A 27,091-nucleotide genomic window follows, 5' to 3' on the forward strand; every position below is an offset into this window, starting at 1 on the left:
TTTTAATAAATTCTCTTCCCTGCCTCACTTGAGCCCTGGAGCTTTCTCTGGGGTTTTATTAAGTGGTACTGGAGAGGAAAAATACTTGGGGACATAACACCTCCACACCCCAGACCTTTCCCCTGTATTTGCACACCGGTACCTACCGTGGCCTAGACAGAGCTCTGGAGGGAGAATGGAGAAAATCCTCCCTTGCTGTAGCTGCTGGTGTGCAGGTAGAACTCTTTATCCAAAGTCTGCAGAATTCTGATGCTCTGCAGCAACATGCCAGGATCAGGCTTGGGTTAATGAAGCAATGAAACCAGCACTTAGCTTCCAAATTGATTTCCATGGAGACACCTACCCAGTAATAGTGTTTGGGCTTTTTTATTCAATAAAAGTTTGAGATATAAATATTCTCCATTTGCTTAATAGTTACAGTTGTAAAATATTTTAGGATAGCCTACCCGTCACCTGTCATTCAGCATCTCTATAAATGTCGTGAAAACATCATGGTGAAATAAAAACTTCTTATTTCCAGCCCACAAACCCTATTTCCACACACTCACAAAATCAAATCAGAGACAAAAAGGGGAGAGAAGGAGCTGGGGGGACGGGGAGCGGGAGGGATACAGTACAGCAGGCGACAATGCAGTACTTGCTACACAGTAGCAAAAGAAATGGGTACAAAATTTAGTCTGCTATAATGACAAGCTTCTCAGGACATTTGTTATGGACCAGCGTTGTCCAGTGCACTTCTGAAGGACCACTTGAAATCCAAATTCATTTTCATTGCTCTCCTGCAATTCCAGGCAGCGCTTGGATTTTCGGTTCTGGATAGGACCTCCCTGTAGAGATTGGGGCAAAAAGAAGAAGAAAAAGAAAAAGAGGGGTTTGTGTTAAACACTGACCTTGTTGCATTGCTCCTGCGGGGTAACAGAAGTTATAGAACATTCCAGTGTCCATCTACTGTGAAAACCTTTACAGTTAGAGACAAGGTGAGGATTTGCTGGATTTGGAATGAAGGTTCCTTTGTTGCAGGCTGGTTTAATCTCTGATGCAGTTTGCAATAGTCTCAATTGCCTGGTTTCCATTTCAGCAAATGGGATTTCTGGAATGGAGCTGTGTTTCTACCCATGCATTTTAACCATAAAAAAGCCAAAAGCTTTCCTGTTTGCTTGAGTTCCCTGATTTTGTGGTTCTGCTGCACTTCTGAACACCAAAATAAGGCAAAACACAGCCATGGTATGCTGCATAAATGATCAAATGCAAAAACTGTTTTTTCCTTGAATACTGAAATGTCTTTTATAATCTTTTCTTGCTAATTCTCAGTATTGATTCTGTTCAATTCCCAGCTTAATGCTGCCTTATTAAAGCCTTGCCTTCATTGTTGAGTTGCATCAAGCTTTAAATCTCTGCTATCGCACAAAAACCTATAGACCTCAATTACAATTAAATTGTCATGCAGGTGACATAAATTACATTTCCCCCTCTTGAAATCTATTTTCAGTTGGTTCTCTCCTCCTCTCTCCTGTCTAAGGAAGGCAACAGATAACGTGTACACATCAGGGTCTGGGAGGTTTCTGCCAAGATACATGGAGATAGAGTAGGGTAAATTGCACACAGGTCTGAAAGTGGCTTTCTCTAAAAAGGACCTTGGGCTTGTGTAGAGAATCACTGGCTGAATCTGTAAATCAAAGAAAGGATTTGGTGCAGATTAGTACACCTGAAGTATGGAAGGAGCAGAAGCATTCAAATCGCTTATAGGTACGATGGGAAAAAAGAGTTTCTGTAAAAAACCCAAACTGAATACCCAATTCCATACAAAAGCCCACCACCTCATAGCTCTGTTCAAGTCTGTGTTGTCCCTTGTATTATAAAGTCATTACAAAGTGGAAGGACATTGGCACAAACCCCACAGAAAGGCTGTGTGCTGTTCCCCAGCCAGGGGCAGCTTGTGCCACTCAGGGCAGGTTCTGCTTCATGCACACAGGTGGCTCAGGGTCCCCTCCTATCCCACCAGTAATGCTTAGCGAGAACTTTCTCTGAGATGGGACTTCTAAAATACCATTTTGGACCTGGTTAATGAAATACAGAATTAGGTTTGAAAGCTCCACATTTTAAATATAGCTTTGGACAAGAGGGACATTTCTAGAATAATCCACAAAAATTTGAAACGTGTGGCTCCCATAAATCCTCCTGGTAGGCCTATGTGCAGCCTTGATAAAACTCCCACTGATTACTTTGCCAGACAGACAGGCTTGCAGAGGCATTTAATACGCCTCCATAATGAAATGCTGAATGAACTGTATTTTCCCATTGCTGTGTAACTGTTATTGACATTTGTATTAATAACAGTAGTTAAATTTGGCTGCCTGGTGGGAAAATAAACTCCAAACTATCCAAAAGTAATAACACTGCATGACATACAAGAAATTTGAAGAAACTAGGATGAAAATTTTTTCAGTTCTGTATTATATGCCATTTCTTGTCTTATCCTAGACACTCACACTTTATCCCCTCCACCAATCTCATTGCCCCATTCCCTTTGTTACTTTGGCCTTCTGGAGATCACTGTAGTGAGGTTGATTTTTTTTTCTCCAAGTTAATTTAATGAGCTCTGAACCAGATTATTCACATGTGAAACTCTGAGGTAATGGATATTTTCTCATTGTGAAAGGAACAGTTATCCTGTTTTCTTCCAGAATAACATTTCTATCCTTGATGAAAGCTGTAGAGTGTGGTTTTCCACTGGGGAGACTCAGGGTTGCATGGCACCCAGGCTCAGCTCTCTTGGCTTAAACTGGCAATTGGGAATTACACCTTACAAGTGTTTCTGCCTAAAGCCAAAATCAAGATGAACTTCCCTGTGTTCTCAGCTGATGCTGGAGGTGCTTGTGTCGCTGTTAGCTATGTAAAGCAGTTTTGCATCTTCCATTTATTGGTTGTCTCTCATCCGACTTCTGGTGCTTGAGACATTCTCAGCTCGGAACCTGCACTGAAGCTGAGGAAAGTTGTCCCACTTTGTCTTGTTAGAAAACTGCCTTAGTTGGGGTCCATTATTTGCCTGATTTCTGGACTTGGGATATGACTCTGTGCATGGCACTCTTAGGCTTCTCCTGTCATTTCTAATTTACTGGCATAAGAACAGGAACAGAATTCCCTCTCTCCATTTTTTTGTGAAGTACAGCACTTGGAGCTCTGTTAGGTAGAGGAAGGCACAGGGTTAAAACTTAAAGACTGCCATGAGGACTTAGAATCTTTCTGCTTAATTCCCATTTGTGTCAGTGGTTAAGGGTTTCTTTCACTTGAATGGGCTGAAATGCCATGTGGATTTGGGGGCGGAGGAAGGAGGATGTTCACTGTGGAGACAACGTTTTTTCCTTTTTTCTAAATTTTGTAGAGCAGACCTAGGTGTTATAGTAAATGTGTTCATGAGAAACACTAATACAGGCAGCTACACAAACTAAGTGTAAACCATTCCTAAGGAAAAACAAAACAAACAAGCAACCAAAAAACCATATTAAAAGCCCCCTCACACTCCTTCACTCTCTCTGAAGTGCCCTCATGTAAAATCTGGCTTTTATTTAACAGAAACAAGGGAGTTGGGAGATAAAAAGCCAAGGAAGCTCTTTTTGATGTGGGGAAAGTGCTCTGCATTGGCTACTGAAAACCAGCCAGCTGAGTACATTGGAGCTGCTGTATGGAATACAAAGAGACACCAAAATTAAGTAGTGGTTCATGTGTGTGAATTGAGTATTGCAGGGAGCACAGATGCTTCTAGCAAGATGTGCTTTTTTTAACCACAAAAGGGAAATGTGAAGGCTCAAGCCCTGTGAGGAGCTAAGCTGTTCTGTTTCCAAGAGATGAGAGGCCTGTGCAGAGCCACTGCTTCAGCCTTCAGAGTGGGTGCAGTGCACACTTTACTCAGAGTCATTAAGAAAATTAAATCCTCCCCAAAGAGTTAGGCCCAAACATTCTGCAAGTGTTTTGAAAGCCAGTGGCTGCACTCTGCCCCGGGGGCTCTGGTGAAATCCAGCTGTGGTGATCGTGTGAGGACGGGGCTGCAGCACAGCTGGATGAGCACTCCCAGCTCACCTGCACAGCAGCTCTTCAGGGCACTGGGCAGATCATTTAAACCCCCACAGAGCCACTTGTTCTCCTCTGCACAGGGCCTTGAATGTGTCCTACAGCAATGGCCTGGGGTGCAGCAAGGAAGAAAGGCAGGATGAGCACGGCTGGCTCTCAGATCCACACAGACAGGGAGGAACAAGAGCAGTGCCTGGTTCAGCTCTGCCTCTGCTTTGGCTTTAGAACTGCTCTGAAGTACAGGGAGGAAGGTTTCTATACTCAATTCACACACATTACTTAAAATTTCCTGTTATTTTTCTACTTACTGTGTCTGTTTTCACCCCTTCATATGCCCAATCCAAGCCTGGGACAGTGGTACTGTCCTGTCAGCTCTGGACTGCTGACAGTGCACCTAATACAGGCTGCAAAGCCTGAACTAGTGAGCTGTGTAAGGATTAAAGCACACAAACTGAGTAACTCCAGGAAAAAAATGAGCAGGCAGGACTGAGGCATCAAAAGCTAACACTGTCTTGTGCTCCTCTAACTGGCCTGGCCTCCAAATTCCAGCATTCCTGAATGGTTTCTGCAGTCTGTTGCCATCATTAGCATTTGGAACCCTAAAGCCAAATGCAAGCAAAGGTGCCCTTTAAGTGAATTATTTTTTGCCTTTTTTTATAGTAAGCAGTTATCCAAACTTGTATAAAACTCTCATAATTGGATTTACTGCATGCTTGGCAAAAGGCTTTATTGTGTTACTACACTTCATGCTCACTGAAAGGAGAGATGCCCATCTGGGTTCCTTCCCCCATTCTAGGCAAGATCTCTACTTTCCAATTTAAAGGCAAAACTTGATAGCCTAGAGTAATGTCTTTAAGCATGAAACATTAAACATAATTCTGTAGACTGAAAGAAGTTTCAAGAGGCATTGTGGGCAATTGAACAGAATTAGGATTAAGAGCACTGATGATGAGAGACAGCTCAATGGCAGAAGGAGTCTCAAGAGGATAAATAAGCATCCAGGTCAACTCTTCTGTAAAAAATGGACTGAACGTGTCAGCACTAACAGGTTTGACTGGGAACTGCATGGTTTTTGCAAAGCAAATTGAAGCAATTCCTGTGAGAAACACAAATGTTCTCAGCTCCTGCTGGTACCCAGACACACAGAAGGCTGACTGGGTGATTTGTAAGTGTACTGTTAATGCTAACACTGTCCCAAGTCAACATCCTGTACACAGAGTGGAAAGCAACGCTTCTGACTTCCTTCAGAGTTACTGCACTTTCTGCATTTCTACTGGATGGAAGGGGGTTCCTTCCCAGTCCTTCACTAAAGCAGAATTTATCCAGTGCCATGGCATTTAAGGACACCATCTGCTGTGCCTGCAAACCCTTGCAGTACAAAGTTGTGCAAAGCAATCAGACAGTTTAGACAGGCTAGTTTTTGCTGAACTGTTCTATGGGATCTGTTTTGGTTTACTGGGGGTGGCAGATGCACAGGTACCAAACCTGATCACTCTGTAAGGCCCGGTCACTTGCAGAGAAGAAGGATGAGGGCTGGAGGTTGTCAGCATTACTGCAAATCAGACTGATGGCTGTTTTTAAGGACTTACTCTAAAGGGAACACTTTTCCTTTCAGAGTTTACACCTGCTTTTTGCTCATCATATTAAAGATCCTGTTATTCTGCCTGAAAGAGAAAAAACATGCTTGCCTAAACCTGGATTTTTCAGAAAAAGGTCCTTAAAGGTTAATAAGTATATCCAGCCTCCTATCACATACACTGTATAGATCACTGCATTCTCCAGTCTATTAATTTTCTATGTGGACCTCAACCAGTGACCTCAAATATTTACATGTTCACTCTGCCTTTGAGGCAGAAACTCTAATCTTTGCTGTTGCTTTGATACATTTGAATCAAAGAATTATGGTGAGGTGTATGAGACAATCTCCACTTCAAACAGAACACTTGAGCTCCTTGTGCATTTCCCAGGAATACTGGGCTACATTTTCAGTGACTCTTAGTACACCAAATTTAAACCTAAAGAAAATTACTCAAATTATACAAAAAAGATATATATTTTTTTCCTCCGTGTGATTCACCTCTGTATGGATGTGGAAGCAATAAAAAAATGTTCACAGGAAGAAGGGAATAATTTATCCCATCCAGTAATTTATGCATTTTCAGTATTGCCCATTTCTTAGAAATATTGGTGATGTTATTCAGTTTAAATTTTCTGCTTTTTAGCTGTATAAAGGACACAGATATATATAACATAGAGGAAATGAATTAACTTCTTCTTGAATGCAAAGAAGTATGACAAATTTTACAACTCTTTGTCTAACAGGTGTGCTGGAAGTAAAGCAGGCTCTTTAACATATCTTTTCCTGTTCAAATGTTTCATCAATTAACTTGAACTATTTTAATTCAAATATTTCTCACTGAAGTATACTGATAGCTGCCCTTACTCAAACACATGCTTCCTAATATATTTTAGATGAGTACTGTGAAAATGAGGTGCATTTAACTGCTTTTATGTATATGAAGTATCATATACAGCAGGTTTATATATTAAAAATATATTGTTATCTGTTCAGCTATTTGGATCTTTGTTTAAAGGGTAGCTAAGCACATGAGAATTTTTACAAGACTCACTTAAAATCTGAATTCATTTTTCCAGTACTAAACAAAACTAATTATGATGTACAATGTAAACTTAAGTAGTGCTATAGTAGGGATCAGCCAAACCATTTCTTAAGGGAAATGTAAACTCTTTCCCTCCTCCTGCACTCCAGTTCTGTTGTCAGGTAGCCACCCAAGCACTGGCATCCACTTGCTGGTACTCAGTGTGTAAACACTGTGAAACATCCTCTGACAGAGGGATCAGGCACACCATTCAACAGTTACACAGCTTCAATGTCTGCATCACAATTTTGTCTCATTCCTTTCCCAAGACATCTGAGTGTTCAGGTTTTACATGATCATAAATGCTACATTTTCCTAATGCTGCACTAAATTTTTAATACTGCAGCTGTGACAAATCAAATGAAGCAGCCTCATCTGCATGTCCAGAGCAGGATTTAATAACTAGACATCTGTGCAATCATTTTCTGTTTTCTTTACTCTAGACTGGATGGTCTGATTTGCTTACTCTCTCCAGGATGTAGAAATACACTATACTGTTAATTAAGGTTTTAAAATAAAAGCAATTAAACCTGGCACAAGGAAATGCAGCTTCATTCAGAGAATGTAATTGGAATAGAAAAGAAATTAGAGAGATGCAGCATAAAAATCAGAAATGGAACACGTGGATCTATACCTATCACTAACATTTCTCCACATATAAAAAAAATTATCACAGATTTATAACAGGTTGCAGTCCTGGTAATAGCAAGATTAAGAAAAATAATAACTTGAAAATAATTAAATTCAAGCCTTTACTGAAATACCAAGAAGCTCTTCAGGATATCACAGCTGGAAATGTGTTTCACTACAGAAAATTGGGATAAGACTACAAAACCAGAACTTTTGGAGAAGAATACATGAGCCAGACTAAGATATTTTACAGAAAGTAAACATGAATTATTACTCAATCAGCAGGGGCCAGGAAATCTTCCTGACATGCTAGAAAAACACGCAGAAACAGCTATTCTAGGTGTATGATGAGATTTTTGTAATTAATTACTGAACACTGTCTCAGGGCTGGGGGGTGGCTGTGGCAGAGTGGAAAGCAGATTAAAAAGGGAATCCTTTATCCCTACATGGCCCTGATAATGATGGGAAATGCAGAACTTAGAGCTGCATGCATTGTTGGTTTTTATGTGGCAGCAAACCCAGATGATGCTGGGTTGTGTTGATGCTCTGAGAGCCAGGGTTGCCTAGCAAGCCGTTTGTGAAAAGGAAGGACTGGCTCCATGCCCTGCAGCTGAGGATGCTGTGCTGGGCTTTTCTGACCACAGCTGTCCTGAGCAACCCCTACCAGCACTCAGCAAGAACTGCCTGGTTGGGAACTTGAAGGAGTAAGCTGCAGAGATGCATGCTGATAGGGGATGATTCACAGATGGGTATTTCTGATTTTATTTTCCTCATCACTAAAGGGGATGATGTTCACACTTGTCTTTTGTGTTTTCCCTTGCCCTAATCTGCCTGCTTATGCTACTGGGCAGCACTCAGAAACCTCCATATGCAGAACCCACCACATTCAGTGCTCACTGGCTACTCTGTGCTCCAACTCTGATACTCAAGCACTAAATTAGAACTTAAGATGTGTTTCTAAACTATGTCAGTTCACAGCAACAACTGCTACATTTTATACTCCCTCTAGTAGAAGAGTTGGATATAGGCAAATCCTGCATTTTAAACACTTCTGGAGTCATATGTGAGACTCAACCTATGGAAAATATCCAAAGTTAATGCTTTGCCCAATGTTTTCTGCAGGGTAATTCTTCTCTAACTAAACCCAGAATTCTTTCCTATCTTTTCATTTATTGTGCCATGCAACAGCTGCTTCTGTAGTGAAACAATACCTTGATACAACCAAGAAAAAAACAGGAGTGCTGGAGACATTTGCTTTATTTGTTTTAGCACTGCATTTTGTGAAACTCTCAGAAAAGTTACCTTTTTCATTCTGAGATTACATAAATTATTTCTGCAAACAACTCAGGCTTGATTTATCTGCTGTGATCTAGGCCTGCTTCAAGATGTTCAAAGTGTAAGACAGAGGAAGGCAACAAAGCTGTTTTGAAGTGTGATGGACTGTTCAGATGGTGGGGAATTACAAAATACAGTAACATGAAATAAAACCAGGACTTTGCTTAGTAGGGGAATGGACATCAGTGGGACCTGCCTTTAGCATTCCAAAGGATGCATACCTGTGAATAGCAGTGAGGAGCTGGTGAACAAAGCTTCTAAGGAAAAAATAAGTGTTAGGTTAAAAATTTGCTACAGCTATTGGTGATTTATCAGAGTACAGGAAACCTGTTGAATTCCCTGTCTCAGACATCAGTGTTCAGTGACTGACTAGATGTTTCTGATGGCTGAGTTAATTTTAAGAGTGCTGATAGCTCTTTTTAGGCATGCTGAGATGATCATTCAGACAAATCAAGCCTCAATCTTCTCCAAGAGAGCAAATCAGGGGTCAAGAAGGAAATCCTCCTCCTGGACTTACAGTGAATTGCTGGCTCACAACAGCTCATTTCTGTGAAACTGCAAGCACTGCCCATTGCCTGGGACAGTCTTCTGGATTAGGTAAATAATCCACTTCATTAATTTTGTGATCTGTGATGCAGCAAATTGTATATTCCTAGGTTTTGCCTTCCTATTTGGTTTTAATAAAAGTAATATCACTGTGGTACATAGAATTACAGAAGTGTCCTTTTAGATCATTGAGTTCAACTATTAATTCAACACTATCAATTTCATAACCAAACCAAACCATGTCCCTAAGTGCCACTTTTAGGTGTCTTTTCAATATCCAGGAATGGGGACTGCACCACTTCCCTGGGCAGCCTATTCCCCTGCCTGACAACCCTTCCCTGATATCCAATCTAAACCTCCTCTGGCACAGCTCGAGGCCATTTCCTCTCCTCCTAGCTCTGAGAAAAGATACCAACACCCACCTGGCTACAGCCTCCCCTCACAAAGAGCAATGAGGGCCCCAGGAGCCTCCTTTTCTTCTGACTATACACCCCCTGCCACCATGGCATTTTCTGAAAAATCCTCTTTGCCCAGGATTTTCTCCTGGGAAGCTGAGAAGCCTCAGGGAGGAAGGAAAACAATAATTATCTGATGGCTGCTCCTGTGTTTGCTGCTTTGGAATGTGGCTTGGGCATTGTTTACCAACAGGTGAATGTTTGATTGGTTCCACGTGAATTGTTTTAATTTAACGGCCAATCATGGTCCAGCTGTGCTGAGGCTCTGAGGAGTCTCAAGTTTTTATTATTATTCATTCTTGTGAAGCCTTCTGATGTATCCTTTCTCTTTCTTTAGTATAGTTTTAGTATAGCATTCTAGAATAGAATAGAATAGAATAGAATAACAGCATAGCCTATCATAATAAATCAGCCCTCTGGGAACATGGAGTCAGATTTTCATCTCTCACCTCGTCCTGGGGACCCTCACAAACACCACATCCCCATCTCCCTCAGCCTCGTGCTCCAGACCTGTCACCAGCTCTGCTGCCCTGCTCTGGGCACCTCCCAGCATCTCCATGTCCTGCTGACAGTGAGGGGTCCAAACCTATACACATTCACATCCTGCAGCTGCAGCTCATGCCTAGGAGCACCTCACTGCCTTGCTCTTTCTCTTTTTCTCTCCAAGGATGAAAATATTGTCCTAATATAGCACAAGTGATGTGAGGAACACAACTTCACATTGCTATTTACCAGCCTTAGCATAGGTTATACCTAGGTACTCTTCTTCAGCCAGATAAATGAGAAACTCCTTTCAGCACAACTAGGAAACCCAAGATTTTTATCTCTTTCCCAGACATGTTAACAGACTTCCAAAGGTTTATGGGGTTTAGATGAGATTATTTGTGAGAAATAACTCCCTTGGAAAACAAAAATACTGAATGATGATTTTATTTCGTTTGTGTGTGTGTTGTATTTAAGTAATCTAAGTTTTCTAATCTGAATGCTTCATAAGAAGGAGGCTTCATGCATTTTAACCCAGAAACTGAACTACTTGCATTATCATTATATGCTTATGATTAAACCAGTCTCTAGGGCCTAAGAAATAAATTGAGTGCAAAGTGAAGAAAATTAGGAAATGAATTTGCACCAGTATTTCAATTGATCTGCATATTCTAACATGGAATTTAGGCTGAGCTCCCTGGGACTCTGATCATAGTGTCTAGTTATTGAAAATGGCTTTTTCACCACTAACCACCACAAATCTGCTTGCCAGCACCTGACATGGCAAAGTTCCACTGTGTTAAACTTACCTTGGGAAAAACTCATCTTTCTTTGAAAAACAGAATTTGACTGTCTTTGGCTTCCAACCATTGGAACCTGTTTTGTCCTCAGGGTATAGGTTAGCCTGAAGCCAAAACAGGTTCCAGTGGTTGGAAGTGTTCCACTGTGGAAGCACTGAGATGCCTTGAGTCACCCTGCTGTTTCCTCTTAGCTAAACCAGAGTGATCTCCCTAAGTGTTGGAGCACCTTTTCCAGCCCCAGAACTTGTGTGGATTCTTTACTCTCCCTCATGTTTCTAAATCAGTTAGGAATGCAGACACCAGGCCTGGCCTTAGTGTCCTATCAGCATTCTCATCCCTGTGAAAGCACCTCCCAGCCTTTCCTCGAGCCTCTTTCTGCCTCTCTCACACTCATGTGTAAAAGCCTGAGCCTTTTTACAAAAGAAACTGCAGAACTAGCTCATTATGAGGCTGTTAGCACCAATGAGCCACTACCACCATTTGTGACAGCTACTTCTAAAAGAAAACCAAACAGATTTCTGTTCCTCTTTCCTAAATAGGTTACTTTGCATTTGACTCCACTGAAATAACCTTTTTTTCCACTCCCCATAACAGTGCTGTGCCTTAGGAGTTATTAATGGTGAACTCAGAAAATATAATACAAGTTTTGTACCCTACTGAGGTAGCTGACATTGGGATCAAAACGAAACCTGCACAGAGCTTCCTGGCTCTGTGCAAAGCAAGCGAGGATAAATCTGGTTCTGTTCTGCTAATAAACAGATTACTCACACTTCAACACAGAAACAGAGCTTCAAAACTTTCTGAAATGGCTGCTGGGCAAAAATTACCTGAGTAAATTGCCAGTAAAGCTTCATTCTCTTGGCTTTGGCATAATTGCATTCCATGAGCCTGGGCCTGCTGCTGACATCCACCAGGCATCTGTTGTCATCGTCGTCGATGGTGGGGCTCAGAACACCCACGTGGAGCTGCTGACTGCTCGTGTAATGAACATTCTGCAACAGGAAGCACAAACAGGATTTGTGGCCTCTACACAGAAGCAGCACTTTCACCCAAAAGCTAATGGCAAAGATAAATATGCTGAATAGGCTGACCCCATGGTGGCTTTGAAAGGATCTCCTTTCATGCAGGAAGCAAGACAACATTTTAAAAGTTGGTCTAAATTAACAATTAACTGCTTAAATATTGGTTAAGTATTTAAGAGGAAATATGCAAATACAACTGATTATTGTCTCATCATGGGACTTTTTCCTTCTGTTTCTGAGGGTCTTCAAAGAGGAAGATAGAGCCCCTGGGACTGGCTTGAATATGGCCATCAGCTCTGATTAGACTGTTTCATCTGAGGATAACACCTCACTGGAGAGGTAAAAAAAGAGAACAGCAGCACAGGAGTTCAGAGCATCTCCGTCTTTTATAGGACAGATACAAAGATAAATTAAGGTTTTCTGCAAACAAATGCTAAAATCCACACTTGAAGCAGATACTATAGAAAGAAGATATATATCTATAGATACTATAGAAAGAAAAAGTTGTTAGCAACTGGTGACAGATACAGGCATGAGAGAGAACAGAATGGCCACATTTCAAGGCATTTGTTCTCATTTGACATTTTCTAAGACAATACACACAGATACAAGAGACAAGGACAAGGGACAGACACTGGCTGCTCTGTATTTCTAGCAAAGAAGGGCCCTCAAAGGCCTCGGGGATTACACCTGGGACCAAAGACATGAGTTCATTATGTTATACAAATTCTTTCTACTCTGTTTGACTACAAAGATATGTGGAAGGTTTCTCTGGAAGAAAGGAAAGAAGGGGAAGGATGGAGGGGATATGTCCCCTTTCAGATTGGCAGGTTACGTGTAAGCCCAGGAAGGTAACACAGGATTATACCAGGACTGCCTGATTGCTAATCACAAATAGAATTTATTTTGCTACAATCAGACCTTTTTCTTGGAAGGACCATGAGAAAGATTAAAGGGAAACATCGTGCTCCAGGTTTTAAGTCTGTGGTAACTCAGTGGTGGCAGAGTCACAACAGACAAGAGTGGACAGAAGCACCAAATTAATGCCCCTGCCATTTACTGTAACTATTCTATTTGTCTGTAACAAAAGGGAAACTGGAAATTCTGCTGGGTGTAATTGGGAATCGTTTTGGTGCCCAGATTTTCCTGGTATTTGTTCATTGTTGGTGTTGTGAACTGTTTTATGTGTGAGTGTTCTCCTTTGTGAACACTCTGGTAAAATAAGAGAGAAAGCAGAAAAGCAGAACAAGCCAGGTCTGATGAAAGATTTCGGAGCTTCATGTAATAAATAAAATAAAATTAAAAAAAAAATGGAATGCTGTAAGTAGTCAATTCAGGGATTGAATACAACCACAACAAATGGTGGTGTTCTGGGCAAGACTGTGTGCCCAGTTTACCCTCCTGTAGCACTGCCAGGGCAGATGTAACCTGCCAGAGCTGCACTAAAGTTAATTACGTTACCATTAATGGTTTAGACTAAGCCCAGGTTTTGCCCCCTTAATGAAGTTTCATTGTTTTCACCCCACAGAAACAGTAACAAGCTTGAGCTGGCTGAAGTGAGGTGAGTGGAAGTTTTAAGAGGTTGAACAGAGAAAAGCTGAATAGTTTAGTTATGCCCTACAGGAGGAGAGCAGGGTAATAAAGGAACTGGCAGAGCACATTTCCAGAATGGATGGTTATGACTGAAGTAAACTCTAAGAACTATAACAAGATCACTCTGCATCCACAACTCAGGTTATTAACATTCCTGCAAACAAAACTGATGCCTTAGAAAACTGTTAAACATGAAGAATGCACTTTCTAGACAGGCCCAGAGCAACTATTTTAGACATGTATATGATCTATTTAGACATTTTTTTTTTTTGAGAAACTGAGGTAGTGACCGAGCAAGGCTAAAAGGTCAAGATGATCTTACAAAGGGATTGTTAGGACACCCTACAGATGAACTTTTTCTTGCAGCTCGTTTACCTCTTACCTGAAATTACTACTAGAAAACATAAAGGGAAATTGTTGGTTATTTAAATTTTTAACTAACAGGAAGGGATATTCCATTTCCGCATGTTGTCACTACAGAAAACATGATGTAAGAACATAAAGGGGGGTTGCATTGTTTTCTTAATTACACATATCAGTTGCTGGAAACAGATGAGCAGGCTTGGCTGTAACTCTGAGAAGTGCATTCTGTGGCCTGAGGTCTGCACAGAGAAGGCAGCGTGCCTGCAAACCCTCGTGGCTGAGCTGCTTTTATCAGATTACAAAATTAGAAGTACTCATTAAAGATGCCCCAAAGTTAAAAAAACAGTCAGTGTAAATTAATTACTACTGTGGATACAAACTAATTAGTTACCAGTATCTTTGAAATATATTTTTGGGAACAATTTATTGTAAAATCTTGTCATCCTTTGTCATTACCATTAATTGTTTACTGATAAAAGTAATGAGCCTGATGTTCTACAGACAAGTAGGAATAAGCTATGTGCATTTAATACCATAATCATTTTGAATCTGCATTTTTATTTTGGTATCTGGACAGGTGACTGCAGAAAGGACAGAGAGAGTGTCAGACACAAAGATCACTGAAATCAAGGCTCATATTTCTAGTTGCTATCAGTGGCTTTTCCATCACACCCTGGAAGTTTTTGGATTGTCGTGCACATTTGTTACTGGGTATCTGCCTCTGCAGAGCTAGAAACTATACCCACTGGATGGAATATGTTAATATTTATTTAGGTAATATCTCCACTGAATTCAGTTAACCTTTATTAATATGTCTGATCATCACACAATCCTGTCATACTTACTTTCAGGTAAACTTATTTATTTGTATGGAAGAACAGCCTTTTTTCATAACCAAGCTGACAGATTAATGTGAAACTCTAAGTAACCGACAAAAACACCCCCTCACAATCTAAAAGGCTTTTTAAAAGAAAAATAAAAGACTTTAACATAACTAGAGCTGCTCTTCAGTTTTAATATGTAAATTATCCCTTAAATCTAACTTTTGAAGTCATCATTAATTGCCTCACAGGCCTCATTTTACATTAATTGTGCCTTCATAGAACACTCTTATTGAAAACCTAATCCATGTAAGGATTCTTCACAAATTAAATGGTCATTACTTGTCTTCCTCTTTTAGCTAATTGCTTCCTTATGTACTTTTTCAATTGTTTTGTTCTGCAGGGATTAATTTTGCATGTATCTTCATGAGCTGTGAAACTGTTAGAGTGTACTGTTAAACTATGCATGGTGTGCTGCTGCTTGGAACTGCAGGAACCACTCTCCACCTGTGTTACTTGGAGGTAACACATGGCAAGGGTCACTTAGGGCCCCATCCAGTTCTCTGCCAAGTGTGTCCATCTCATTGCCAGGCACAGTCAAGAACCCACACATCAATCACTGCGTTGCCAAGTTGATGTTAGCAACAGGAAGTAAAAGAAATCACTTTTTGTCTTAAAAAGCACAAAAGGAGACTGAAAAACAGGATTGCCACTGGTTTAGTATTCATGGAGCAATGTACTGTGCTGGCCATCTTTTATGGCTTTACCTTTCTCTCCTTACCACAGCTACACTTAGCCTGATCAGTCTTGTTCATCTTGCACTGTGCCTAAAGCCTGATCATCGAATACAACATGCTGGGGTGGGAGGGACCCACAAGGATCATCAAAGTTCAATCACTGGCCCTGCACAGGACACCACAAGAGTCACACCACGTGTCTGAGAGCATGGCCCAAACACTTCCTCAACTCTGTCAGACTCGCTGTGGTGGCCACTTCCCTGGGGAGCCTGTTCCAGTGCCCAGCCACCTCTGTTGTCACGGTTATATTTTATGAAAAATCCCTTCACCAGGATTTTCTCTTGAGAAGCTGAGAAGCCTCAGAAAAGAAATGCAAACAATAATTATCTGATTGCTTGGAATGGGGTCTGGAGGTTGCTTACCAACAAGTGCATCTTTGATTGCTGCCATGTGAATTGTTTTTAATTAATGACCAATCACAGCCAGCTGTGTCAAGACTCTAGTCAGTCATGGGTTTTTATTATTCATTCTTTGCTAGCCTTCTGATGTCTTTCTCTTTCTTTAGTATAGTTTTATTATATCATTTTCATATCATATAACATAACATCATAATATAATAAATCAACCTTCTAAAATATATAGAGTCAGATTAATGTCTCACCTCATCCTGGAAACCCTCACACCTGATGTCCCCAGGCCAGGCCTGGCCCTCCTGGCTGGGCCTGATGCCCTCAGGACAGGCCTGGCCCTCCTGGCTGTGCCTCAGGACAGGCCTGGCTCTCCTGGCTGTGCCTCAGGACAGGCCTGGCCCTCCTGGCTGGGCCTGATGCCCTCAGGACAGGCCTGGCCCTCCTGGCTGCAGGGCACTGCTGACCCACATTCAGTTTGCCATTGGCAGGAGCCCCAGGTCCCTTTCCACAGCACAGTAGCCCAAATTCTATCAGTACTATTAAAGACTGAGGCAAGAGCTCCTGAAGAATTCCCTGTTCAGCCAGGCTGGTCTTTTGCCTCACTGCCTTGCCTTACAACATAAGGTGCTGTCACACACATAAAGGTGTCTGGCCTTCACACCTGTGACCTGAACATGCTGCATCCATCCTGGTGAACCCATCTCAGTCATCTACTCACTTCTGTACTACCACAACAACCCCTTGCTCTCCCTCACTGGTCTTCCTCTAATCTTTGTTAGATTACTAAATCAGTCTTGCAATATTAAAATATCTCAATGAAATTAAATTCTAGAGGAAAGCCACAAATATGGAATCTTCCCAGCTTAGGCCATGAAGACGTGGAATATAAGAAGGTACAATGGCAATTACACTATGACTTGAAAGTGCAGGAGAGCATTAAACATGAGGCTAATAATGCACTAATTAACTTGCATCTCACCTGAGTCCATTGATGTGTAAGTGTATATTGAGTTAAACTGTTTTACTATTTCCCATACTGCTATAAATAACACTTTCCTCTCATAAAACATAAATATATCTATATTACTTCCCAGTTGGTAATGTGCAACTACACATGCACAGTTGGTGAAAAAACACTTGTGAGAAATCTCCAAGTGCCTCCTCATCCTTCCTTGTAGGGTATAGTGATGTCCCATGTTAGCTGCTGCTGTAATACTTTTCTTTCCTGTGGGAGCAGCTAATAACATGTTCTCTCCCCAGAAACAGCAAAACCACAAAACTGATTCACTGGTAATGTATAATTACACATGCTGTAGCTGCAGATTACCTGCTGAGGCATTCATAAGAACAGAGGGAAAAACAATTATTCCAATGTAGGAGTGACTGAAACCAGAGCAAGCCAAAAAGCTCAGTAGTGTCATGACTGGCAGAATTTGGAGGCATGGTAATTACTTGTTTTGTTCTCAATAGAGCCTTTCTTTTTTTAACCTGTTGGCATTACAATCCTGTAAAGAGAGAATTTTAGTCTGTGTCATCTTGGGATTCAAATTGTTGACACAGTGAGGTACTTTGCAAAACAAAATTAACCTCAGGAATAATCCTGTGCACACAGATAAGCCACTGCTGGTTACACAGGGTGCTAGGCAAGTGCTTATGCCACACTTGCACTGCTAAGGAATTCTTTTTGTCTTGGTGAAAGTGTGAGCTATGAAAAGCATTGGCTACATCTTGTAAGAAGCAACATTTGGTCAATCTTTACCATCTTTTTCTTTCAGGCTTCAATCTAGAAATAGTCTCCTCTTAATTCACAAAATGGATAAAAGCAAAATAAACTTCTCTCTATTTAAAGCTTTAACGAAAATTTAAAGAGAATCATTATATGAAAAAGCAGTATTTAAAAGTTATCTCAGAGTAACAACTAAGGATATTTCTATTTTTGGACTTCTCAGCCCTTTGCCTTTACACATCACCAACCTTGTACTGTTGGCAGCACTTGTGATCACGTACTGAGGATGTTTTCTGTAGAGCAAATCATTCCCTAGTGGCAAAGGATATTGGCCTTCTTACTGAAAACAAGCTAAAAACATGGCTTTAAGACTACAAGAAGTGATGATAGCTGCAAGTGCAAAAATGGGGAACATCTTGATTAATTTTCCTGAGGCATATTTGGGGAAGATCTCCATTGCTCAGTGGAGTGCAATGGAGGTAGGCCCAGCAGCAAGGACAGAAAGGGACACCAGGCACACATGGCACAGCCCACTACTCCCTCTCCATGCAAACAGTCCCACAACACAGCAGTTGGGTGAAAAATCCCTTCAATCTTCTTGGTTCCTTTCCTGACATTTCTACCTCTTGGTGTGAGAAATGAAACCCTGGAGATGAGAGCTCTTTTTTAGAGAAGTAATTGCTAGTTGATGTTAATGAAGTGGATAGGGTCTTAATTTGAAGTGTTGGTCTGTTGTTAAACATCGAATGTCAGAGTTCTAGGACTTGCCTTGAGTTGCTGTTGTTCTATGTTACCATTTTACCCTGTATTTGTACCTCTCTCAGTCATACTCTGCATTTGTGCCCCTTTCCATCTCACCTTAGATTTGTATCCATTCCTGTCAGGAACCACTTCCCCTGCTCCCCTGCTCCCCGGCCTTGCACCCGGACTGAATTCAAATGAGAGGCTGTGGGAACTATATGAACCCTCTCAAAACAACAAACCAGCACATGAACTCTGACTTTAACCCCCCCAGAACCACACTAAATCACCCACCCTTGACCAGAGCCGGATTCCGTCCTGCCACCATAACTTTAATAGTGCTCAGCTTGGGTGATACCCCTGGACTACAAGCCAACATCATCTTCCGAAGGATTCTCTTGAGGGTGGAAGCCCCAGCTCTGCCGAGAGACAAAGCTGCACGCACCCTCCTGCTGCACTCCTCCTCCTCCTCCTCCTCAGCACCGTGCTGTGGGAGCAGCGGCGCTGTGTGTGACCCCTCGGGTAATAAAGGCCTTTTTAAAGGAGTCTCCTGGCCATATTTATCACACTGGCACGCCAGCCCGTCAATCTGCCTAACAAAACAGTTTGTGAGGCAGCAGGGCAAATCACGAGCTGATTAGCATTACAATTAACCCTGTATCTGAAAGAAAATAAAAGTTTACTGAAGCAGAGGTGTTCAGAGGCAGCAGTGTGGGGCAGACCACTGTGCTGGCAGGCCCAAAGCACTGGTGAGCTGCTGCAGGAACTAGAACAAGAGCATGGCAAGGAGAAGGAGAAAATGTAACCCAGTGTAGCCTATGTGCTGTGAAACTTCACTTGAGCTTGAACACTGTTGGTGCAGTTTAACATTATCCTCATCCTAAACCCAAAACACAGCACTGTACCAGCTTCTAGGAACAAAATTATCTCCACCCCAGCCATGGCCAGGACAGCTGTGCAAAGGCTTTCCTTAATAAAGTCAGACATCTATTTACATGCAATATAGTCACAGTTTCGTGTCATTTATGGCCTGTGTTAGGAACACCGACAGGTAAAATTGCTGGAAACTTCCAGGTAAAGAGGAAAAAGGGTGACATGTTTCCCCACAAATATGGGGATTTGGGGCCAAGTGTAAGTACCTTCACTTGCCTGTGATTAACAAAAAGAACACTAGCCCAAGGGCAATATTGTAAGAAAGATCTCAGGTGAGAAACAATCAGGATACACACACACTGTGGACTGGAAATGGCTGGAACATGTAAGCAGCCATCAGTTTCTAGGCACCAAATGGGAGAGACTCACTTAACTAAGAAGCAATGAAAAAAGCAATGAAAAATCACGATCCCAGAAGCATGTTGTGGGGAGGGGGTTAAAGAAAAGACAAGATAGGTAAGACCCAAAGACCCAGCCCAAAACTAACAAACAAATATTAACTTCTGGAATTCCAAAACAATAGATCAGAGAGAGCCATGACAGACTTCACATCTGCTTGCTTTGCCACAGAGGGACCCTCATGTATGGAAAATACCCCAAAGAACCCTGGGACTATTTTTTGCTCAAGTAACTAATTTCTCCATCTCTATTCATTAACTGCATTCCTCCAGTTCTCCAACATCAGAAACAGCACGAGATTCACAAAAGGTCTGCAGACAAACCACCCGACTAGCAAGAAATGAAGCAATTAATTTCACTACAGAAATATACTACACAAAAGTAGTGCGCCACACTCAGTCTAACTATAAATGCAATTTTCCTCCTGGGTCACCTGATGTAAAGTCCTGATATAGCATTTAGTTGGAACAAGACCCAATCCCTTAAAGAGCTTTTACCTTCTAATAAATTTTCCTCTTACCCACTTAAGAGGGCCATTATATCCTAGTGAACACGAATTCATCTGCAAGCACAAAGTCTTTGTGACACACAGAATTACTCTAAGTCAAAGCCTGGGCTTGCATTCCCAGGACTCTGATGATGACTTAGTCTGGGACCTGAGGTAGATCACGGAGTATTTGTTAGGGCATCCCTAAAAGTGGCACAAATAACTTCTTGTAACAGATATTCCAGAGCTTTATCAAGTATGTAGGCTGCTTTAAAAGACAAAAGAATTGCTACAGGGTTGCTTTTGATAGAAAATCTTCTTCTGACTTCAGTAGGAATTGGAAGAGGCCTTTAAGAAGCCTACTGCAAACCAGACATGAACCATGCAAAGCAGAACCTGGCTGAATGAATGCAATTGATGGCAGAGGATTTGTAGGGTCTCCCACGGCCACAAGAACTGCTTGTGCAGGCCCAAGCCAGAAGCTGAGCCCAAATGACACTGAGAAACACCAGCCTTACACTCACATTCTTTTAAGGCAGTTACCAACACAGTTCCTGCTTGGGCACATGGATGAAAATGTGATTCCAATCTGCCCTCCAAATGCAACCTGGTAATTTAAAAGCACACTTAAGTCCATTCAATTGGGAATGATTGAACAAAAAAGAAGCACCACTCATTCTAACTTGATTTTATAAATATGATGCTTCTTGACAGTAAATGAATCTTTCTAAACCCCAGTTAAAATGATTGAATTGCTCAAAGAGGATTCTATTAAGTCTTGCATCAACCAGCCTGCCTTTTTTTGTCTTATGAGGCAAATAAACAGATTTACAAGAAAACATTTGGTTGAAGAGTAAAGAGTTTCTTCTAAGAATCAAATCCATTCATGTTTTGAACTCATCTGCCAGCTTCTAGCTCAAGGCAAAAGATTTCTATTAATATTTATTTAATAATATATGTTTAGTATTTTACAAATGCTGTTGCAAATCCATAGACAAGGGTAAAAATCTTAGTCGTTAAAACAGTATTCCAAATCAGAGACCAACAGAGCTGAGTAGCAGCTCTGAAGCAAATTCAGAATCAAGAGAACAATCCTCCAAAGTCCTGCTCTCTGTGGCTTGTAATGGTTTGCCAGCAATGGATCCTTCAAATACAGTTTCCAATAGTTGGTGATTTTCTTGCACTCCTATAACATAAATAACTAGATATTTGTGCAGATGATGAGGTGACAAACATAACTCCTGGGTGAGGATAGTGGGAAAAGTCTCCATTTGTCAGGGTCTAATTCCTCACAGAAGTTTTACATCCTCTGGAACAAAATCAGTGATATATGGACATGGGACCATGTTCTACCCACTGTGTTTAAGATAAACAGGTAGCTCAAATGATTCTAACATGTGCTATTTCTGCAGTCAAAAATAAACTCTCCAGTTCTTCCTCTAGATGTTTGCTCTTACAAGCTTTTGCATAAAATTTCCCTAGCAGGCCATTTTGGACAGACAGTGTCTGCTTGTCCATTATCCTGAATGATAATGCTTTTCACACAGCAGAATACTAAAAAAATCTAGATACTTCTTTAAAAAAAGGAAAACGACAATGAAAGAGGAGGTGCAGTGAGCCTACATAGTCACAGATTGGAGAGCAGCATTTTAAAAGGGAAACATTATTTATTGCACTAATACTGTAATTACAATGTCGTTTTTGTAGAACAATGACTATTTTGATTAAGGCACTCATCAGCAGCCCCACAGCTGAAAGCACCACAAGTAATGTAGAGATGTTCCAGTGCCCAACCACCCCTGTGAGTGAAAAACCTTTTCCTGATATCCAACCTAAACCTTCTGTGACACAGCTGGAGGCCATTCCCTTGGGTCCTGCCCCTGGCCACGCGAGTGAAGAGATCAGTGCCTGCACCTCCACCTCCCCTGGTGAGGATATTGAAGACCACACTGAGGTCTCCCCTCACTGAGTCTCACCCTTGTATGATCTCAGACACACTGAGGATTGTCAGAAGAGCATTAATAAACTGTTAAACAATCTGTAATTTATTACAGCTCTGGAATTTGTTTTCATACAGGCAGATCCAAGCCAGCATAAATTCAGATAAGGAAGCACGTATTATGTTACCTTGCACACTACACTCTGTTACAGATGAGAGTATTTTATGTAGGTCAGGCACTGCTTCCCTGGAGACAGAGAAAAAGCCATAAGGAAATCAGAGCAGTGTCAGGCCTTATTTCAGTGATCCAGCATACTCCAAAATTTCAATTATGCAGAGATTGTGTCTCTCTGGCCTTGTCTACCAACATACCAACATCAACTCCTCCAAGGCTAAGTGCTGCAGCCCAGACAGGAGACATCTCATGATGCAAACCCAGAGACAACTCCTTGCACTCATGAGGAAACAATAATGTTTTGTCAGTTGGAAAAAGAACAGAAAAACCAAAGTGATGGTAATTTTCAACTCATTGCAACACTGAGCTGCAAAATAAGTTTTTGGGAGCAGAAGGCAGCTCTCTGGCCCTTACAGTGAGAAGAACAATGTTATTAAAAGAAGCAGCCTTGCATTTCTCTCTCCCTTTCCTTGAAAAAGTGAAAGAGGGAGAGAGAAAGCTGAAAGAGGGTCTGTGCTTCACTCTGGCTGAAAAACCTCTTTATCTCTAACAGGCGGAAGAAAAACAATTTCAAGAAGCCAGAAATAAAAATGAGTATTTTGTGTTCTATCTTGCTGTCTCAGGAGATAATTATCTATTCTTACAGTAAGTTCCCCTTTTTTTGCTATTGTACAACGGTATGCTGATATTCTGGCAGCTAAAAGGCTCAAAACACAATGTTACCTCTCCCTTACCTTTCCTAGCAGGGCTCAGAATTTATTTTTATAATACACCACCCCATTTTTCACTACCATTATCTACCTAGGAATTCCACCCTTATCAAAAACCTGAGAGATTCTCAAAGAGAACAGAAAGGTGTTAAACTGTGAAGAGATACAGAAAGAAGTACACAAATCACACACAATACTGCATTATAGTAAACAGGTGAAGAGTGTACAATGGAAAAAGAAAATATATGCACTCACAATATATTCACATTATGAATACCTTAATTCCCTTCTGTCTGGAAGGCAGCATAAATGCCCCTATATTCTACTTTGCTCCACAGTGATTTTGCTAATTTAAATAAACCAAGTAATCTAGAAAGGTTTTTCTCATCACACCTGTGAGAAACTGTTCTTACTGAGTCTGGGACCACAGGTAAGCAGGGAAATTTAGCTATCAACTCTGCAAAACTCTGTTGAAAGAACAATCCCAAATTCTACACATCTACCCTTGTCCCAGATTAAGTTCTGTAAAGAGAGCTATTGCTCTTTTTTCCCTCCTCTCTCCTCAAATAAATGTACATGTCTGCAGAGCTGTGGATCTCCTTTCCATGCCATCATCCATGGTTTGGACTGCTTTCCCCCTCTGCAATAAGAAGTAAGCTATATTTTAAATGTAAGCCACCAGTATGGGCTAATTGTTTGCCTTCCTTACCCTGATTCCAAGCTCCACATTCTCTCCTCCATATACTTCCATGCCTTCATCCAGCAATCCAATCTCTTGGAAGTATTCTCTGTCCACTATGAAGCATCCAAGCAGTGCAGGACTTCTGGAAGAATAAATCATCAGCAACCAAAATTAGCAGATAAATTATGAAGAATTTTATTTTTCAGGCACAGATTGTATTTATCATTGCTAGGTAAAATGATGCAGCAAAACAGATTCTTAAGAAAGTATTTCTCAAAGAGCTTTATTGAGCCTTGCCTTCTGACATTCCTAATTCTAAAGTGAAATGAGCACCATTGAAGGAAATTAGAGTCAAATTATTGGACATAAATATTCACCAGAGCAGTAAGGATTTCAGTGCTAGTAGTGTGAGATCCAGGTGCCCCAGTTTTGTTTCTGGGGCACCAGCCAGTGTAGCCTCTGTCCTTGCTAAGTCCTCAAGGCTCTTGTCTGTGACAATTGCAAATCATGTGCAGTTCTGTGTGTTTAGCTAGAAGCCAGGTTCAGCTAGAGCTAAAAACTTGTGTCTGTAAGCTTACCTAAAGAAAGAGATTATTTCTTGAATAGGACCATCCAGATACATTTTTTTAATACAGAATCAAGCAAAGCCTGCCTTTACCAGCATAACATTAGTCCATTACCCTGAGCCAAACCTAAACAAATCACATAGCTTTACTGGATCAGTAAACTCTACTTATGTCATGGTGGGAACCAACCAATTTTTGCTACACAGAGCAAATTTTAGTCAGGTAAGAGTTCAGCCACAGAGGGTACAATTTCACCTTATGAGTAGAGAAGGATACAGAGTCATTTAGCCTTTTCATTTTTCTCCTACCTTATAATCCACAATTGCAAGAAATAAATATGTGTTTTCAGATTATTATGCTGGCACTCTGGTAATGACAAGATATTAATTAGCAGTACAGAAGAAATCACCCTGCTTTTATGGAGAACACTCAAGCTACAGCTAGTGGACACATCTGCTTTCAAACAGATCATAGGCTGTCTTAATCACAAATTCTACAGTTCTACAGAAATCTATATATGCCTCCAAGTGCTATAGTACCCGTTTTATAACAATGAAAGACCATCTTTGATGTATTTATTAATGAAGAAAATAGCAGTTAACATCAATACAAAACTTATGCTTCATTTATGATAGGTACTTTTGCCTTTGTTGTTGTTTTTAAGTGTTTCTCAGTGCACCTGCTTCCCTTTGCTATAATTCTAAAAGAATAATGGAGGCAGATAGAAACCATCCATCAAGTCACATGGCTTTGTTTGTTGGTGTGCTTGTTTTAATTATCCAACACACACATGCAGCATATTGCACTGAATTAAAAAATGTGCCAGGGAAAGAGCTAGGGAACAAACCTGAAATTCATAAAGTACATGCACTGCCCAGTCCTCATGTGGAACAGAGTTTGGGGGTAAAATGGAAAAGTCATTACTTTGTGTTTCACTACTTTTAATTTTAAAAATCATAATGGTTACTCCCTATAATTAATCACAGGATCATAGAATGGCTTGGGCTGGAAAGGACTTGAAAGATCATCTCATTCCAAACCCCAGCCATGAGCAGGTACATCTTCAAACAGATGAGGTTGCTCAGAGCCCCCCATTCAGCCTGGCTTTGAACACCTCCATGAATGGACATCCATAACCTCCCTGGCAACCTGTTCCAGTGCCTCACCACACTCACAGAGAGAATTTCATCTCAATATCTAACATAACCCTGCCTTCTGTCAGTTTAGAGCTGTTCCCTCTTGCCCTATCACTACCTACTTCTGTCCCTTACCAGTTTTCTTGGAATCACCATTTAGGTACTGGAAGGTGCTGTAAACCTCCCTGGAGCCTTTTCTTCTCCAGGCTGGACAACCCAAACTCTCTCAACCTGTCTTCACAGGAACATATTTATAGTGTCAACAGAGTTCATTAACAGCAATAACTATTTCTAATGATGTGGAAATTAACCCCTTTTCACGTTTGTCTTTGGCAAACCTGTTAATTTTTATCTCCTGCTTTCCAATTCTAGGTTCTGTTCATAGGTCAGTGCAGTTCAGAGGGTGCTAAACTGACAGAACCTGAGAGAAGTGCCTGCCTGCCAAGATAGCTGCTGGATGAAAAACAGCTGCCAGTGCTGTTTGAGGTTCTGCTTTCAGGAGGTAAGAACAGCATTCACACTTCCTTTCTGCAGGGAGCTGGAGCACAGGTACCAGCGCCCTCCTTGGAATGAATGTGTGTCTACAAGCAAGGCCTGTACTCTCAGCAGAGCTGCTCAGTGGGTTCAGAGGGTACTACTCCCCTCCCTGAGACAAAGGGATTGTTCTGTACCAGGCTGACAACACTCTGGACATGGGAACAAAGTGCAGACCCAGACTGTCCCAAAGCAAGGACCCAATGCAGCCTTTGCTCACAGTGTCACTGACCAGACATTAACTCCTGGGACACAGCACAGCTGTGCACCTACGTGACAACACTATAAAGAACACAGCTGTCAGGTCAGCTCTGCTTATGCAATGTAACTGCAAAGAAAATTCCATTTCTGGCCTGTAAGCACTAAATTAGCAGGCAAGACATTTGGAGAACAGAGTGCTGCTGAGCAGCCCTGCCTACCATTCCACTTGGGCAGGAAACCTATTTAAAAAGACCTACTGAAAACAAAAGTTTCCTTTAAAAACATCTACTGAAAACAGGAGTTTTCTTGATGACTGTGTAGGCATCAAGGACATTTAAGTATTTGAAGTTTACAGTCAGTAAAACCTATCACACAGCTGAGCCCACTTGCCCCCTGTCACACCCAGGAGAGCTTTTAGACACTGTAATTTAGTTATTTATTACCTTATTGGAGCAGTTGTGTTCTCCAGTTTCCACCAGGACTTAGGAGGGTTCAGATACCTGCACCACAGCTCCCAGTCAAAGCCTTGTGCTGAGAGGGGATACTCCTCTATTTCAAAATTATCATACTTAATGTTATCGAATGATGGAGAAATTACTCTTTTCCTGTTTTCTTTTATCCTCGTGAGCACTGGTTCAGCCCTAAAAAAAAAGAAATACACCGTTAAGATTACACCAATGCAAGCATAGCACTGATGGAAATCATGGAGTAGTTTGGTTTGGAAGGAGCCCTTAAAGAGTATTTAGTCCACCACCAAATAAACAATATAGCAGCTAATGCTGTATTTTTCAGAAGGAGCAAAGTCTAGAGCTGTTACCCATTCAGAGCCCTTTCTGCCCCAAAATAATACACTGCAACATATTCTCTAGGAGGCTCTGTTGTTAACCTTGATTTGAGCTGGTGGATGGAAGAAATGAGTATCTGCATATCATAGAGCAT

The 27,091-nt window shown here is 41.2% G+C and overlaps 1 protein-coding gene across 1 annotated transcript; it reads right to left on the reverse strand.

Annotated features, from left to right (window-relative positions):
* Window positions 1-350: 350 nt before the first annotated feature.
* On the reverse strand, window positions 351-27,091 carry LOC139602459 (polypeptide N-acetylgalactosaminyltransferase 18-like). The gene is made up of 5 exons (XM_071452328.1): window positions 26,970-27,091; window positions 26,596-26,793; window positions 23,743-23,857; window positions 11,805-11,969; window positions 351-827 (listed from the first exon to the last, which is right to left on the reverse strand). The coding sequence occupies exons 1-5, from the start codon at window positions 27,089-27,091 to the stop codon at window positions 681-683; spliced, it is 747 nt and encodes a 248-aa protein (XP_071308429.1). The 3' UTR covers window positions 351-680.

The sequence above is a fragment of the Agelaius tricolor genome, unplaced genomic scaffold, assembly GCF_023055355.1.
Source record: "Agelaius tricolor isolate 1412-34295 unplaced genomic scaffold, bAgeTri1.0.p SCAF_34, whole genome shotgun sequence".
NCBI classification, from domain to species: Eukaryota; Metazoa; Chordata; class Aves; order Passeriformes; family Icteridae; genus Agelaius; species Agelaius tricolor.